This window comes from Ipomoea nil, unplaced genomic scaffold, assembly GCF_001879475.1.
Source record: "Ipomoea nil cultivar Tokyo-kokei standard unplaced genomic scaffold, Asagao_1.1 scaffold2159, whole genome shotgun sequence".
Classification (NCBI taxonomy): Eukaryota; Viridiplantae; Streptophyta; class Magnoliopsida; order Solanales; family Convolvulaceae; genus Ipomoea; species Ipomoea nil.
This window is the reverse complement of record NW_017618587.1, coordinates 899,769-917,500: the sequence shown is the minus strand read 5'-3', so window position 1 is coordinate 917,500 and position 17,732 is coordinate 899,769. Positions and strand designations below refer to the sequence as shown.

The following is a 17,732-nucleotide window of genomic DNA, read 5'->3' as shown; positions in this document are numbered from 1 at the left end:
CTTTAATAATTTAGCTTTATTTAATTCATTTTCTTCATATACACAATTAAGCTAGCTTGTTCTTGTTCTTGTTCTTGTTGTTCCATGGCGGCTTCTAACCATGCATTCCAGCAAGAACCCAAGCATGTTGTCCCTAACAATGGCGACGACATGGAGCAACAAGCGAGATCCCTGGATGAAGAGGATAAGAAAGGGGGATTTGATTACGCGAAGCGGGCGCCGTGGCTGCGCGCGGCGGTTCTGGGAGCCAACGATGGATTGGTTTCCATAGCTTCTTTGATGATGGGTGTTGGGACGGTGAAGCAGGACATCAAGGCCATGATCCTGACCGGGTTTGCCGGCATGGTGGCCGGCGCGTGCTCCATGGCCATCGGAGAGTTCGTCTCCGTATATTCACAGCGCGACATAGAGGTTGCGCAGATGAAGAGGAAGAAGAACAGGCGCAACGGGGAGGACGCCGGGGAAGAAGAAGAGGAAGAGAGTGACGTCGACGAGTTGCCGAATCCCATGCAGGCGGCGGCGGCATCGGTGGTTGCTTTCACAATGGGCGCAATGGTGCCCTTGCTGGCGGCGTCGTTCATAAAGCCTTACAAGGTGAGGATTGGGGCGGTGATTGCGGCCGTCACCGTCGCTCTGGTGGTTTGTGGGTGGCTTGGGGCGGCATTAGGCGGTGCACCTAAGGGTAAAGCCTCAGTTAGGGTTTTGATTGGCGGGTGGCTTGCCATGGCTATAACATCTGGATTAACAAAGTTGATTGGTATAAAAAGCTAATTAAGCAAATAAAAATAATCCATCAACTTAACGTACATATATATAGCTTGTATATTTCTCCTGTATTCTCATCCATTTCTTTACAGTTTACATGGTAAGAGATCAGACAAATCAGCCAAGGATGACGTAGGTTTAATGATCAAATATAGCAGACTAATAATGTCATATATGTATGGCACCTCAATCCATATGTGTAATATATATAATGCATGTTTTTTCATCTCATGTATTACAATATTTCATGTCAAGTTTGTAAGGTACTCTTCCAACAACTTGATCCTTACTCTTCTCGCAACCGGACCCTACCTCTAGTTGGACCGTTTAATAGATCTTCAGATCTGATTCTCTTTCTCGAGTGTAATACAACTGGTTTTGCCATGTCTTAATTCAGTAATTTTAATCGATTCCCTTTTCCTTTAAAATTAAGGACCAAGTTTTAGTTTGACACGTTAATAATATACGGAGTAATTCACAATTAAGAAGAAAAAATATTCAGTGTTTATAGAATTCTCTTAATTGGGAAATGGAAGGAGTTTGTTTTTGTGCTGCTTAGGAATATGAGATGCTGGAACCATAGGCATAGCATAAACCTTTATAGTCAATATGAGTAAATACAATCTGTATCATATACCAGAGTACATAACTGGTCAACTTACATTGAACACAAATCCAACGTATTCTAACTAAAACTGTAAACTTCACCCGCAGTTTGCCTCTCTTAATTAAGTCAAGAAAACTAGGGAAAATAAAACGATAAACAAAACTAGAAGAAAGCAAATCATCATAATCTGCCCCTTGGCACTTGCCTTCTTCATTACCATAGCGACCTTTTTCTGTAATTTGAAACAAGATTAGCGTTGCATCTAGATTTCAAAATGCTTGAAAATTTTGGAATAAAGAAGTCACCGAATTCAGAACTAATTTTATTACCTGAACAAAATCAAGACGATTAGATGTATTGTCCAGCTCTGAACCCAGATCACTTATGATCCTTTCCTGCAAAATTGCCAAACTTCTGTTTTAGCTTATATACACAGTGCGCTCACAAGAAATGTTGAAAATTAGTTCAGATACAACAATTTATAAGTCCAGAATAGTTATAGCCTTCTACCAGGAACACATTGTATATAACTAAGTGAAAGCACTAATAACCTGTCCAATAAGTTCGTCATGAATAGTGAGCCCGACATCTCCAATTCTTTCAATGCTAGCACTAAGCACATCCAGCTCATCATCTTGTTGCCTGCACAGGGCAACCGCATTGCATGATGAGAGATTGACACGGGATTGATCAAAAAGATTTATTGAGGATGTGAGAAAAAAGACAAAGAATAATGTGGTAAAAAAGGAGATTACTTTATGAGGAGTAACTGTCTATCAGATTCTGATGATATGAAATCGTCATTATCTTGAGCAGTGTATGGATCATTTCTGCCAGTCTGATGAGAATCTGGCATCCTCATCAGTTCTCGTCGCATCCCATCAAAATTAGATGAGCTCATGCCATTTGACTCCTTTCCAGCTACCACTGACTTCTTCACATTGCCCACCTAATTACCAAAAGAAGCCACTGATGTTATCCGAAAGTAATTAGGAATCAAATGGCATGAATACAGCAGGTACAAATGATTGGGCTAAAGCAGAAGCAAAATGTTCGTCAAAGAGTGACCAACCACTTTTGTGAATTATAATGGCCACTTTCAAGTAACTGAGCAGATACCTGAGTACGAGCATCACTGGTCCACCTTCGTCGTTTTTCAAGCTCTGCTTCATCAATACCATACCAAGAAGGATCTCTTGCGGCAACAGCAATAGTTTTGTTTAGTTCATCTACCTTCCTATCAGGAAACCAAGTTGTTACTATGGATTTAAGAGATATGCCTCTCAAAGAGTCAACTATAGTACAAGCTGGTGTTCTAAAATGGTAAAACCAACAAAGTCACACTAAAAACTATGCCCAAGGTATAATGCGTGGAATTTTGACTATTGGTCCTTATTGGATGTAGCAAACACAATGATGAATGAGTGACAAACATAGTTTATAAATAGTTGTGTTTGTATATACATACCTGCCAGTCAATGCTATCACATGTTGTAATAAGCTCTCTTGAAAGATGTAGGCGATCTCCACTACTTGGAGGAGTGCGCTCCCATTGATGGAATGTAGATAACAGCTTTTCAATCTAACCAAACAGGCATTTCAAGAGTGATAAATAATAAAATGTACACACAATAAGTAACACATTGGTAGGTAAAAAGCTCAGTTTTGCTAGGGAAACAGAGCTCATAAGGAACCAAGTACTCTCTTCACCCTTGAGCAATAAGACAACATACTTGCAGCCCAAGAGCATACTTACATCCCACTATCTCACAAAAGCAAGATGAAAACTAATTTTAGATATGCATATACGTGTTTGTTTGCATGCATATAATCAGGAAACCAAATGCCCCACACATAACTCAGATCTGCCTGTCACAGTATTTGTACTCAACTGGATTTTAGCAAACCAAATTAGAATGGAGAACACACATCTTTTTTTAGACAACGCAAGAAGGGAGAAAAATTTATAAGTATGAATAATGAAAATTCAGATCAATATATTCTCAGTTTATGAATAGATTCACCAGAGCATTAGATCAAAAAAAAAAAAAAAAAAAAAAAAAAAACTCACAGATTCCTGAATCTCCTCCTTCACAATGTAAAAAGGATCTTGAGCCGAAGACATCGTGTGCACACACCTATTAGTATATACCTGGAAACATAAGATCAAGCAATATATAAGAACAAGGTGTTGGATTAAGAGTTTAAGATGCAAACTGAAAGACATTGGCCAATCAAAACTTCGGACACTTAAGAAGTAGAGCAACATAAGCATCAAAATTAAGAACATATGAAATTGCTAACTTAATGAAGACCTCAGTATAGCTTATTCTGCAGCTCTGAATGAACTTCAAATCTTAGAACCAATCACGATAAATAAGTGAAAACGTGCCCCAGATCAAACCCGAGGTTCTTAATTGGATCCTAGACAAATTTTATACACTACGAGTTCTTTTACTAACAGTTACTCATAGTTATCAAAGTAATAAATCGGCATACAATACAAATCAGAATGCGATAGGTGGAGAATTTGCAATCAAATACCTCGTTCAGAAATGACGAAGAGCTTTAGCTCGTCTCTTGATTTCAACAACTGTAATCACTGGATTTTAAGCAGAGCAACTCCGAGATCTTCGCATTGACCTAGGGTTTGCGAGGGGATCGAACACGGTGCCGTATTGTTGATTAAATGGGACCAACCGACGACAATACAGTTTTTGGGGCTTTTTGGAAACTTGACATGTTTACTTGTAGTAGTTTCCTTTTTCTTTATTTCTTTCTTCTTCTTTTTTTTAATTCTAATTTTTAAAATTTCTTAAAAAGTTTTTTTTTTTTTTTTTTCCAAAAGTTGCTCAAATTTAATTATTTTAATTTATAAAATGTTAAAGTATTTAAATTTTAATTATTTTTCATATAAAATATAATGATAGTGATTGATGGGTTTGAATTTTTTTATACTTGACTTAAAAGTGTTGTTGGATTGGAGTAATGTATTAAGTACATTCACAATGAATTTCTCATTTTCTTCTCAAATTGTGATTCCAACTCCTTCACATTACCTTATAACTTTCTCTCTTATTTTCTCTTTAACATTTGAAAATAGCTAACAAAAATCAAATTTTTTAAAGGATATATATATTTTTTATTGAAGCATCATGGTGGGGGACAAGCTGTCTCCCGCCATACATGCCACATGCCTGTGCCGTTCTCTCCCCTTCCTTTGGAGAGAACTTTCTCTCCAAAGGATAATCTCCTCTCCCCTCCAACCGTGCTCCTCCTCTTTCTCCTCCTTTAATCTCCACCATTGGAGATGCCATATAAATGAATTAGGTTAAGATGCTATATGGGTTGGCCATATATAATGCACGAGAATTTGTGGATATTGTCCCAGTTTGCATGCTAATAGTTTAGAAATACGCAGAGTTGTAATGGACATCCTAATCCAAGTTAGGAATATGCAGAGTTGTAATGGACATCCTAATCCTTGTCCAAAATGAGATCCATACCTAAATTGTAGGAGTTTGGGTAGAGTTTGTGCATATACAAAATAAGTTCAATTTTATTTTTGTTACTTGCATTTCGTTAGTATGACCTGATTACAATATGTGCATATATGTAATTTAAGATTTAAAAATTATATTATTAGTAGAAATCGAATATTATCAACATTATTGATACCTATTTCAGTCTTATGGAGACTTTAATTCTCCATTTTCTTGAGACAACCTTTTGGAGTCTTAGTGCTCTCTAGTAAAGATGTGTCATGGTATTCTACATCACCATCATTCCCATGGTTGTTGTTGAGTTGCCCCTTATTTTCAACAATAATCTTTCCCATTTAGAAATATGGATAGGCTGACCGAATGCCCAATATGTATTCATTGCCGGTTTTCCATTTTTACTTCCATTGGTTAGTGGGCAATTGCATGTCTATTTATTCTTTAGAGCTATCATCAACATCCAACGATTGTTTTTCCTTTTAATTTAATTTTATTCTAATTTTAATACTTCACCATTTTATAAGTGAAAACATTTTAAATTAAATGTAATCGATTATAAGTATAGGATTAAAAATGTACTCATGCAATATGGATGAAATAATGCGGGTCTTTTCCAAATTAACTGTACTTTGACACCTTTTAAGGTTTTTTTTTTTTTTTTTTGACACAAACAATATTAGTCTCGGTGTATTGTCCTAATTTACTGGTCGAGGAAACATAGGGTGAGGCAAAAAAAAAAAAGACAAATTAATAGTCGATTATTAAATGTGAATCAGATGACACTATAGTTAATAGATAGAAAATAATATTACTTATATTTTTTAAATGTATAATCATGTATGAAAATATGATCCTCTACGAATGAAAATATGATCTTCCACGAATAAGGTTTAGGGTACTCGGGCATTCCTATATGGACGTCTTGAGACTTCGACAACAAGATTTGATTGGTGTCCAGATTTAGACAAATAACTATTTTTTTTTTCTTCTTGGTGTTACACAAAAACATATAAAAATTTTAGAAAATATATGTTGTAATCCAAATTTAGAGGATTAGTAGGTAAAAGTTTAAGATTAATATGTTATAAATGAATTGGTTCAATTGGGTATAAGCTCCTCAATTTTAAATTGTGAGTGATGATGATTTACAACTAACCAAATATTTGGCAAATATTTGATGGGGTCATTGGAGTATAATAGTAGCTAGATAGTACACTTAAAAGTTCAAAGGTTCTGTTTGAGTGTTCACAACTTGATGAACAAATGGATAAGATCAAGTCTTGTCTATTTCTTGATTAAAGACACACATGTATAATAGGTTTGTCTTTAAAAAAAAATAAAAATCAAAGGGGTGGAATTTCCTTAGCTGTGCAAACTAACTTAGTCTCATAATGACGATTTTAGTATGTGTGATGCCTCATTCATCATCAACTAATAAATACGAGACAAATAAGACACGGGAGGTAAAGCATATTTAAAAATTTAAGATCTCCAAATAACATATTGGAACTTCTAAAATTACATCTATAATGAAATGAGAATAAATCATTGAGAATAACAATTTTAGTTTGTTCTTGTATAATCTTTTATTCCATGTATCAACAAAATTAGCAAATAAAATTTAAATACTCCGTATTTAAAAAAATATTAAATAAAAAATATCAAATTTAAAATTATAATAAAATAATTTAATAAATACATGGTAAATGACTAATATTTTTTCCAACAAAAATTAGAAAAATTATATTAAATTATTATTTTTAGTGTTGTGAGATAAAATATCATATAAATAATCATTATTGAGATGACATATGAAACTCACAGTCAACACTTGAGAGTGTGCATTAAGCTAGATAAATCTCGTTCATGTGTAATAATCCACAAATCACATAGAATATGTAAATCGCACTAGGAATACCTTGTGCGACGGGCTTGCTTGAAATGGTGTTGACAAAAATTGAATGTGTGACATTTTGGTAAGATAATCATACATTAATATAAATAATTATTTTGATTTTATATTTTGGAGAAAAAACAAAACAAAAAAAAAAAAAACAAAAACAAAAACAAAAAAAAAAACAAAATTTGGTGAAGTCTTTTTCAAAATGTTATTCTGCTTTCTTTATTAGGAGCATATTTACAAAATATAAACTTGTGATGAAAATTGGATTCGTTTTACATGCACTATAGAAAAAAGGTGGATGCTTTGATTCTTGATAACTATTTAATATAAGGCAATAGACAATTAAGCAGAGATTAGCTGGGTCTTCGTCCATTATATAGGTCATTCAAGATTGACTCATCCGTCACGAGTCAACTTTCATTTCCCAACTATAATTTTAAATACCAATAAATTAATTATATGAGTTTGACAAACATATAAATATATAAATATATGTTCAAGATCACACATCAACAACACGAGAAATAAGATAAAATATTACTATTATGAAAAAATAAGACACATAATTGTGAGATGAAGTTTATATTTATAAGAGAAACATATGATTTTTACCATATATATTATTACACGGTATAGGACCTACACTACATATTATTAATAGAGTATACGTCAATTGACATCCCTAGATAATCACAGTGTTTTAAATTTAATTTTATGAGAATTTGTTAACTTTTTTTTACTTGAATTGACCAATTATAAAACCTAAGCTGGTATACCTTATTGCGATCATTTGTCGACTAGAATCACAATATGATTTTCACATAGAGTATACGTTTATATATCAACTGCAAGCTTTATCGTAAACCAAAACTGTATTGTCTTATATATGCTTCAACCTAATGATATTTGTAGCCTAGTTCCAAAGAAATTCGAATACATAATTAAAGAACAAATCAAATATTAAATGTGACATATTTTTGTAAGTGTCATGACACCTTAGCCCATAGTAATTGATTTTTTTGCTATTTAATATTGTAGAATTTGTAATTCGAGTTTATACTATCAAATGGAATAGTATGTGATATTAAAAAAAAAAAAACATAGTCCAAGTATTTGTACTATAAGGTAATTTCATTTTGATATTGTCACACGTTTTGAACTATATCCACTTCTACTCTCCCACCAACCGTATGTAAGGTATATTATTGTTCAGGTATCTCTGTAACGCTGTAGCCTACCAAAGTTTCTGACATTCTTCCAACGAATTTCCATTCCTTGTTTCTCTCTCTAGAAATTCTGTCACAGCAATTATATTGTATTTACGGACCATATTGCCCTCGCTTTTTCTCCAAAACTCCTAGCGAGTCACTTTCCTCTTAACAAAGATGGATCTTCCGATTGTCTAGCACAACTGCAGAAGCAGTCAATATTCATTGAAGTTACTTCACTCCGATTCCTAGCACCTGCGTACATGATAGTACAGTACATGTATCCTTAGAGAGAGAGAGAGAGAGAGTTTGGAGTGAGTAGGAATGGATTTGGCAGAGGGAGTTGGGGAGAGCTCTTCGCCGCCGAGGAGTATCGGCAGCTCCGGCGGTGGTGGAGGCGGAGCGTACGACATACGGAACGATGTGTACAACAAGTTGCTGGAGAGCGGCAATGAGGAGGTGGTTAACAATCCGGAGCTGTTCCGGGAGCAGTTGGAAGCTCACTTCAATAGCTTGCCTTCTAGGTTTCACCTCACCTTTCTCCAGCTACTGATGATATTATTTTATTTTATTTTGTTTTGAATTGCTGTAGATGTATAACGAATCTATGGATATGCTACTTACCATATTAGTATATTTGTACTATGAGTTCGAGCTTAGATTACACGCGCTTTATATGTATGCGCGTGCTTGATATTGGTTGAATTCAATTCTTAATTCTATCTAGTTTTATATGTATGCGCGTGTTTGATATTGCTCGAATTCAATTCTATCTAGTTTTATATGTATGCGCGAGTTTGATATTGCTTGAATTCAGTTCTATCTACTTCTGTTTGTTTTCGTTTTCTTTCTTAACGTGTGCAGGGTTAATGAATATGTTGTGCGCAAATTCATTTTGGATTTTTGAGTGATGGTGATTATTACAAAATTGATTTCATTTTCACTTAACTTTGTAAGATAAGAGATTTGTGTAATTAACTAATTGGATGCTGACACATCATAATGTGTTTTTCCATTTAATTATGTCAGAAAAAAATTGTGAATTAAAATATTATGATGCTAAAATGCCTTGTTAATTATGATGCAATTTTTTGTTGTTGCAGTTACGGACTGGATATAAATATGGATAGAGTGGAAGATGTGCTGCTGCACCAGAAGATCCTCGCAAGGGCAAAGGATCCTGATGTGAGGCCTGTTTATCACGTCCGATTTCTGGAGGTACTCCACTATTCAGTGCATTTTGTAATTTAGATTTATGCTTAGCAAAATCTTCTTCTGGTGAAATCTTTTGTCACTTGCTAATTGACTGCCAACTATAGTTCTTTTTCTGTGTGTGTTTGAGACGGGCTTTACCTGCCTAATTTTTATTTTATTTTCTTCTTTTGGCTTTTCTAAAATTATAAATTTTGCTACATATGAAAAAGAAAAGGTGGTTTAATTAGACCAATTGCTCTATAAATTTGAAACAATGCATTGTACCAGCAATTTTACGAATTTCTCATGAATTGCTTCTTTGCTTGTCTTTTTCCCCTTTCTTCTTCATAAGCATCCTTTGTTGTTATTCTAGCTGAATGTTTGGACTAGAGTTGATGATACTGCTGACCAACAAATTTCAAATCTTGCTTCCACTTCAAAGCTGCATTGCGAGATAGATAACGAAGGGATTGTTCCTTCTCATAGCAGGTGATTACTATGGTTTTCAATTTTCCAAATGGTCAGTGTGTTTAATAAGAAAAATCACTTCTACTCACTGAGTGCAATTGATATGATGTAATTTGCTTTGGTCTGCCAATGGCTGTTGCCTTGTCTTTGTTTACGGACTTCAACTGGAAACAAGACTTGTGTGAATGACTTTGAAACTTTCTCTAAGCTTATGGACCTATATTTGGATCTTAGGAAGAATTTCAATTGCATGGAGAGTGGAAATCCTGCAGAAGATTTTAGCAAAAGGTATTTTCTCAGCAAATGATATATAGTGTTACTTATCTTTATTTATTTTTATAAATCTGCATAAAACATACTGCATTATTTAATTATCTATGTAAAAGAACTTGACAGTTGAAAGGTGTTGCAGGCCAGAGATGTCATTTATTCCAGTCCATGAAGTAATATTTTCAACCTTAGACAAGCCAAAGCTTCTTAGTCAGGTAACTTGGAATTCACATTATAATTCTGTATTTCTGAAATTTGTTCCAATAATAATAATTCTGTGCAGCTGATAAATCTTGTCTTACTGTGATTTCCACACCATTTATCACTCAAAATATGGTTTTTTTTTTTTTTTTTTGGTCTGTTCCTGTGTATGTTCAGTCTTTTCATTTCATTTAAAATGGGATGATCTGAAACGAGATATCACTTATAAAGTTGGAATAAGATGGCATATCACTTTTTGCCATATATTTGGTAATTGCATACTTTTGTTTAAACTAAAGATGATTTTATACAAAGTGTAGGTGAGATACATAATTTAAAGGATCAGTGCATTAAAATGTAGGTACTGTACATAAATTTGTATCATAGTGGTACTGTAAGTTGAAATATAACTACATAGGAGCAACTATTTGGTTTACCAAAGTGTGTTCCCAAGTTATTGTTGTGTGAGTTACATAATAATTGCACTAATTTACTATTAACTTAGGGTTTAATGGCCCATGGTTACATAGTTATTGAAAACAATCATAGTTACACCTTAAGAATATGCTTTATTCCAACAGCAAGGTATATATGTACCCTTCGGTCCATGATATGACCTACCAACCTGGTTTAATCACTTTCAGTGTAATTACTGATTTTAAACTTACATTAAATCTCGTTCTACATGTATTGGGTTTTCTGTATGTGTTAACAATGCTTAATTTCCTCTTGAAGGTTACCTTTAAATCTTTAACTTCTTTCTTTTTTCAATTGCATTGTTTCCAGTTTTCCACTAATTGCTTTTTCTTTCTGCACCCCCAATAATAAACATTATCTCTTTTTTTTTTTCCTAGCTTTCTGCTTTGCTCTCTGACATTGGACTTAACATCCGTGAGGCTCATGTTTTCTCCACGAATGATGGCTACTCATTATCTGTATTTGTGGTGGATGGATGGCATGTTGAGGTATGGAGTATTTTGTTTAGGATTACTCCAAAGGATAAAACTTATTAAGTTATTAAGTTTGTAAATATTGCATGGAGAACAATCAATTTTAATGATCCCATTTATAATTTGATTTCATGCAAATGATTATCTCATATGTAGATTTTTGTTTGTTCAAATTCATTTATGCACCTACTCCAATGAATGTGTTCCTTATGGGTTTAGTGGCAAAACTAGATTGTTTGAGTCACTAGGGTTACATGTCACCAGGATAGTGCACTGTTTTACACAAGTCAGCATAGTGATTATACTCTTGCATGAGAGGTATCTGTGTTGAGTACAAATCTTGCTGACTTTGCAACTGCGTACAGGATACAAAGGAATTGCTTGAAGCATTGGAAAAGGCTATTAATAGAAGGAAGGTAATCATTTTGCTTATACTCTTGAACAACTTTTCTGTTGTCATATAATATGGCTGGTTTAAATCCAAAAGATTTGATTCAAATATTTTGTGGCTTCAGTCAGGAATGGCTGCATAGAATCCTTGTATACCTTATTTAGTGGCTTAGATGGCTCATTGCATCATCAGATCATGATATTGGTTGCCTTTGATGTAGCACATAAGCACATTCTTTGTGACATTACTTTGTATACTTATGCAGGGTGTTTGATCCTTAGATAAGTTCCCTTCTCTTCGAGTATGCCGGGGCCCAGGTGTGCTTCACCTAAACCCTCAGAAGTTAGTTTTCTACATTGATAAAGCACCATGTTCCCTTCTTCCTCCGGCCCATCATTCCCAGCTAAATTGGCCGGAACTGCTGACTCTAGTTCTATCATCAGCCTTGCCTTTCTTCTTGGCTTGTAACAATCATTCCCTTAAACACCATAGCTAAGCAGAGGAACTATCAGTTTTTCCAATGTTAACCAGAAAGCCTGCCACCTAGGCACCCTGGCTATCTCTAACCAAGCCCCCTAGATTAGTTCATTTCCTAATTTTCATAGACTAGTTAATTGCCTTTACTTAGCTTTAGTTTCTTAGACTAGTTCTTTCCTTGTCTGATTAGGCTGGAACATCCATTTCTTTATGTGTATACATTAGCACTGGATATATATAGCATGCAAAAGTAAAATTTATTATTCCTCATGTTTAGCTATAATCTTGCCTGTGACTGGTAAAACCTGACCTTAGTTCCTTTGTAAAATTTTTACCCCAAGGAGGTCACACCTTGATGTTGCAGAAAAGTATTGATGCTGCAGAAGAATATCATATATATTTTTTGAGTATGTAGAGTCCTAATTATACATGTGGAGATTACAAAGTCCCATTCACTGTTTGTTTTCTAGTTCCCCCAATAAATAATATGCACTTCAAATGCATAATAAGGGTGTGTTTGGTTCATGTGTTTGAATGCCATTATATTAGGATCAATTGCCTTTATTTTTTGTTTTTGTATTTTTAAAACTTTTATTCCCATTACAGGGTCATACATAACCAAACATCAATATTGGTAATCATTCTAATTCCACCCTACTACCAAACATGCAAAATACTTTCACCAAAACTCATTACAATTACCAAGTATTTGATTCCCATTCCGATTCCATTCCTATGTGCGAACCAAACGCACCCTAATTTCTAGAGAACACACACACATGAAGACATACTTATCTAGTTATTGATTTTATTTTTTATTTTTAATTTATTTTCTGGTTCCAGTGTATCACAACATGCTTTTTCTTGAGCTTCATAGCCTTTGCATGTCACTTCTGTTCTTGTTTGTCTTGACTTCTGTGAACGTATGACATGAGCTGATGGCTATTGAGGGTACTATTTGGATAATGTAGGGCTCATTGTCTGTACCTTCCTGCTCTCAATCATCTGTTGAGAAAGCTATTTGTCCTAAAGCAAAATCTGGAGACTGGGAAATCGATAGAAGATTGCTGAAGATAGGGGAAAAGATAGCATCTGGATCTTGTGGTGATTTGTGAGTTATTAATTGTATCCCTATTGTGTTTTAAATCAACATTTTCTAACATTCTCATGGCATTACCTTTCTCATACTCATATTTTTCTGTTTGCCATTGAAAGGTATCATGGCATATATCATGGTCTTGATGTTGCAGTGAAGGTTCTTAGATCTGAGCATTTAAATGGGAATTTGGAGAATGAGTTTGCTCAAGAAGTTGCTATTTTAAGGTAAACAATTATAGCTGCTATGAGTTTGTGTACTTTTGATATCATCCCATCTTAGTAAAGCCATGGAAATATAAAAGTATGTCTTGGAGATCTCATCACTATTAGGGACTAGAATTCTTTACTACTCTTTCCTATCCCTTTCTGGCTAATTATATGTTGTCCACGTCGCAATGTGTGCAGACAGGTGCTACATAAAAATGTTGTCCGTTTCATTGGTGCCTGCTCAAAGTCACCTCACCTGTGCATTGTCACAGGTATGGAATTTTGCATATATTAGTCAAATACTTTGCTTCAAATATTTACCTATGTTAGCAGCTAATATGCATAATATTTATCTGGTAATTTTGGTGCCTTAAAAACAATTTTTTCTTCGATTTTTTTTTATTTTTCTTCTTTTGGTTGGCTTTGTTTTCTCAAATCTCTACATCTCAAAATACTCATCTAGTATTTGTTGAAAAACAAAGGTTGTGTTTGTCTATTGAGTTGTGTCTGGTTGAAAAACAAATTGAGTTGTGTCTATTGAGTTATGTTTCTCTATATATATGTATGATGTTTCTTCATTAGAAACATAGAATTATAGTAATATATTGTAATCTTTCAATATTATAAACATTTCTCATTCCTTGATTCTTCATCTTGCTTCCGCCTAACTGGCGGGTGGTTGTTATTCTCCACCCGCCAGGCCTTTGAATCTTTCAAATTCAACAGTATTGTTCATTTGCCTGTTCTAAAATTTTGTTGAAGTTTTTTATAGAATATAGTTTTCTTACCTGATTTTATAGCTTAAGCTATTTGTTTCATACTTTCATATTCTGAATACAAAATTTGTTCTGCAAAACTCTTTCTAAATCTTAGGTTCAACTATACTGAAAAAAAAAATTGCAGATGCTGAACTTATTTATGAGTTGTTACTTATGTTGTGTGTAGAGTACATGCCTGGTGGAAGCTTGTATGATTACTTGCATAGGAACCATATTGTTTTGAAGCTCTCACAACTATTGAGGTTCACAATTGATATCTGCAAAGGAATGGAGTACCTGCATCAAAATAATATAATTCATAGAGACCTCAAGACAGCAAATTTGCTTATGGATGCACAAAAGGTGTGTTGTATATTCTGCTTCAACTAAAAGTTTAAGTTGTTAGCGAGAATAAACATTTATTATTTTATATTTAATTTTCAACACATCCTCTCATGTGTTAGCCAAATATTTGTTTTTAATGGGCCAAATATGTCAGATATTTTTATTATAGGTAGTATGTGGGATTCATACTTAATACCTTTCTTTGCTTTTGGTACCATACTAATGTATGTATTTGCTAAGCTGGATTGATCTTTGTCAAGACTTCAGTGCATGATTTGCTCTATATATACACATGCCTTAAGTATTCTTTTTCATTGTTATTTCCCCTTTTAAGATTTAGTTTATTCATAATTGTTTGTTATGGGTGGATGTTGTGGGGTTATGCTTTTGTGTGAACCTGAATGATGAGATTGGTGATTCTTGATTGAATTGCTGAATTTGGCTATATGCAATTACATATTTACATACTCCATTTTAGGTTGCCATTCCCTGTGAATGGAGTTCTCCTGTATCTCATCTCTTTCAATAAAGTATGCTATGATGTCAGTGGGCTGTGTTAGTGTTTGTATGTTTCCTTATATCTATCATTTTTGTATTGATTAGCTTCATAATCTGTTACAAGGTTGTGAAAGTGGCAGATTTTGGTGTTGCTCGGTTCCTAAATAAGGGGGGTGTTATGACAGCTGAGACTGGAACATATAGATGGATGGCTCCTGAGGTCCGGATCAGAAATTATTTAATGCAAGGATAGGATACTCTTACCAATCATTTAACCCACTAAATAATAGCTTTACTACAAGAGATCTCTTCTTTTCATTGACTTATTCTACAAACTATTTCCCTTTCCATTAACTGAGAAATTTGGAACTGTATGACATAATAGAAATACATCTGTCATGCTCCTTTAATGTGATTCATTTGTTTATTTGAGTGTCTCCATTCCCTTATAGGTCATAAATCATCAGCCATATGATCAGAAAGCAGATGTCTTCAGCTTTGCAATTGTTCTTTGGGAGCTTGTAACAGCCAAGGTGTTTGCCATGCTCCCTTTGGTTATATTGCTGCCATTATTCTCGTGTAGAAATGGCAGAAAGAATATAAAATTGTCTTTCCCTCCAACTTATGCGAAGAAAAGGTAAAGCTTGTTTCATTGTCTTTGCTGAGTTTCAGGTTCCATATGACAGTATGACTCCTCTACAAGCTGCCCTTGGGGTGAGACAGGTTAGTAGCAACAAGCAAATTGAAAATTTTACGCCTAAGTGAGTTGTCAATGTAAATTATTTGGTATAAAAATTGGAATGAATTGCTAGGTATCATTTTACTATCTTGCAAAATTCAGTCCTTGCAGTTCAAATTTGTCTTGGAATGCAAGAAATAGTGCCACATTAGATGAAAGTTGTATAAATTTGAGAAGTGAGAAATAGAAGGATATTTCCATTATATTTAGGCAACTTCTTTAGTAGACATAATCTCCCCAGATACATGGTATTTTTAGCAATGGACAAGCTAAATTTAAATGATAATCCCTAGACTGTGATTATGCATTTATTAAATCCAAAGAGTATTAATAGGATTTTTTCTTCAACTGTTTGTGTGAAGTATAAATGAAAGTATGTAACATAAGAAAATGAACCAGCATCTTCCCAACCTTTCCAGAATTGACGTAATCTATCTTATGCATGCGTGCCAGGGTCTTCGACCAGAACTTCCTAATAATGCACACCCAAAGCTGCTTGAGATGATGCAGAGGTGTTGGGAAGCAGTTCCTGGCAACCGGCCATCGTTCTCTGAGATAAGAGCAGAACTTGAGGAACTTGTACATGAAGTTGATATAAAAGAGGTTAGAGGTGTATATATCATATATGCTTTACTTTTATCTTGTGTAGAGGAAATCAAAGTAAGCTCTTTAAATTCCCCATGATGTTTCATGTCACAGGATGACACAGAAGCACCAAATGGAAGCTGAATACACTCGATTGAGATTCCACTAACTTTATATTTTGACAGATTTGACCAGTGAAAGTTTGTTCTTTGAATGTGTGAAAGTATTTTTATTTTTTTTCTGAATTTTGAAAGGCCAAGGTGAAGGTGAATTCTAACATCACGAGCGAGAGAACAATCAATGAAGGCATTGCGAGGTGTTTTTGTTTTACTGTAGCACTGCAACTGCTTCTGTGTGTTGAAAACTGTACTGTTTGTAAATTGTAAATAAATATCTGTGTTAATTTAACTTTAAAATCCCCCATTTTTACCTGATATCGAAGTTTGGTCTGTACGGAGCTCTTTCCTCTGGCTAGATTTCTTCTCTTCACCAGTGCTCGTTGAAATTGTGTTGGTCGTCACTGAGAATGTCAGTATGTTATGGAGCAAATCTGCACATAAGTCTCACCTCACTGCATGCGTACAAGCACGATATGCAACTTTATCTGCAAGACTGATGTCAAAAGCTACTGCCGGTGATGTTAGTCTGTAATTCTCTCCCCCCGTGTAAAATTGTCACTTTTATTTTTTACTGGGATACTATTTGTGTGTGGGGATGGCAATTTCAATCTGCCCCTTGGATATCCACTCGGCATGGATCCCCTTTTTGTTTGTTTTTTTCTTTTTTGGTAGTGGGTGGTGGGTCTTAAAAAAGTAAATACGCGATGGGTCGGGTTGATTTCGAGTTCTATGAACAAAACCCACATAGAACCCAACCCTACCCACCATGTAGTTATTTATAAAAGTTTTTATAACTTCATGTAAATTTTTACTATTTTTATATCTAAACTACTATGATTATTTTTAAAAATTAACAATTTAGTTATTATATTTAAATATTTTTATTATTTTATGTTTTATATAACTAGTAAATTTTATTATTTTATTATGTGTAGGTAATTTAAATATTATTTTTTAAAAAATAATAATAAGATTATAAGTGGTAGGTACTCGTGGTGGGCACCCGCACCCGATAGGGGTGAAGATGGGATGGATTTTGAAAAAGTTCACCCGATACGAATTGTAGGTGGGGTGAGTGGAGAAAATATAAGGTGGATCGGGTGATGGATGTAGCCCTCCCAGATCCACACCCGACGCATTGTCATTCCTATTTGTGTGTGCATAATAGCAAAGAAGCAAATTGACCAATTATCAATAATTAGAGAACAAAGAGCTGGTTATATACTTATATTACCTGTTTGAATTTTTAATTCAAACTTATTAATCAAATTAGACGCATTGAAAGCCAAGTTGCAATATATGACAGACAGTAAAAGTAGATCAGAGAGGAATGGTAATCAATCATTTTTCCCGATTGGCCCCATTCTATTTATTCCCATTAAAACAGCTTCTAGAATTTGTATTAAAACAACTTTTTCCCGCCCTTAGCAGCCACGCGAGTACGCCACT

The 17,732-nt window shown here is 34.4% G+C and overlaps 3 protein-coding genes across 5 annotated transcripts in view; 2 read left to right on the top strand and 1 right to left on the bottom strand.

Annotated features, from left to right (window-relative positions):
- Nucleotides 1-1,008, top strand: part of LOC109149154 (vacuolar iron transporter homolog 3-like) — a 1,420-nt gene extending 412 nt beyond the window's left edge. The window contains exon 1 of the mRNA XM_019296812.1: nucleotides 1-1,008. This exon is cut by the window's left edge and continues 412 nt beyond it. Coding sequence (XP_019152357.1) covers nucleotides 85-771 — 687 coding nt within the window. The 5' untranslated portion in view covers nucleotides 1-84 and the 3' untranslated portion in view covers nucleotides 772-1,008.
- Nucleotides 1,009-1,327: 319 nt separating this feature from the next.
- On the bottom strand, nucleotides 1,328-4,087 carry LOC109149122 (syntaxin-61). Its single transcript, XM_019296773.1, has 8 exons — nucleotides 3,917-4,087; nucleotides 3,444-3,524; nucleotides 2,841-2,954; nucleotides 2,492-2,605; nucleotides 2,128-2,321; nucleotides 1,924-2,014; nucleotides 1,702-1,767; nucleotides 1,328-1,604 (listed from the first exon to the last, which is right to left on the bottom strand). The coding sequence occupies exons 2-8, from the start codon at nucleotides 3,495-3,497 to the stop codon at nucleotides 1,494-1,496; spliced, it is 744 nt and encodes a 247-aa protein (XP_019152318.1). The 5' UTR covers nucleotides 3,498-3,524; nucleotides 3,917-4,087; the 3' UTR covers nucleotides 1,328-1,493.
- Nucleotides 4,088-7,939: 3,852 nt separating this feature from the next.
- Nucleotides 7,940-16,617, top strand: LOC109149788 (serine/threonine-protein kinase STY46-like). 3 transcript variants are annotated; one of them, XM_019297782.1, is made up of 17 exons: nucleotides 7,943-8,259; nucleotides 8,291-8,507; nucleotides 9,087-9,201; nucleotides 9,551-9,666; nucleotides 9,880-9,933; nucleotides 10,058-10,130; nucleotides 10,971-11,081; nucleotides 11,432-11,482; nucleotides 12,906-13,045; nucleotides 13,150-13,257; nucleotides 13,438-13,511; nucleotides 14,185-14,360; nucleotides 14,965-15,060; nucleotides 15,293-15,373; nucleotides 15,513-15,563; nucleotides 16,033-16,182; nucleotides 16,279-16,569. In XM_019297782.1, exons 2-17 carry the CDS (start codon nucleotides 8,308-8,310, stop codon nucleotides 16,306-16,308), a joined length of 1,626 nt encoding a protein of 541 aa, XP_019153327.1. In that variant the 5' UTR covers nucleotides 7,943-8,259; nucleotides 8,291-8,307; the 3' UTR covers nucleotides 16,309-16,569. The 3 variants fall into 3 exon arrangements, with proteins under 3 accessions (XP_019153329.1, XP_019153327.1, XP_019153328.1); XM_019297783.1 differs by having other exon boundaries at nucleotides 7,943-8,507; nucleotides 16,279-16,617; XM_019297784.1 differs by lacking the exon at nucleotides 14,965-15,060 and having other exon boundaries at nucleotides 7,940-8,507.
- Nucleotides 16,618-17,732: the final 1,115 nt, after the last annotated feature.

Coding starts and splice junctions, on each gene's coding strand:
- LOC109149122 (XM_019296773.1), bottom strand. CDS start 3,497: ATGTCTTCGGCTCAAGATCCTTTTTACATTGTGAAGGAGGAGATTCAG. Junction 2,955..3,443: donor AGGAGGAGATTCAGGAATCT/GTGAGTTTTTTT, acceptor CTGTTTGGTTAG/ATTGAAAAGCTGTTATCTAC. Junction 1,605..1,701: donor ATCGTCTTGATTTTGTTCAG/GTAATAAAATTA, acceptor TTCAAATTACAG/AAAAAGGTCGCTATGGTAAT.
- LOC109149788 (XM_019297783.1), top strand. CDS start 8,308: ATGGATTTGGCAGAGGGAGTTGGGGAGAGCTCTTCGCCGCCGAGGAGT. Junction 11,082..11,431: donor TGGATGGATGGCATGTTGAG/GTATGGAGTATT, acceptor AACTGCGTACAG/GATACAAAGGAATTGCTTGA. Junction 15,374..15,512: donor GGGAGCTTGTAACAGCCAAG/GTGTTTGCCATG, acceptor GCTGAGTTTCAG/GTTCCATATGACAGTATGAC.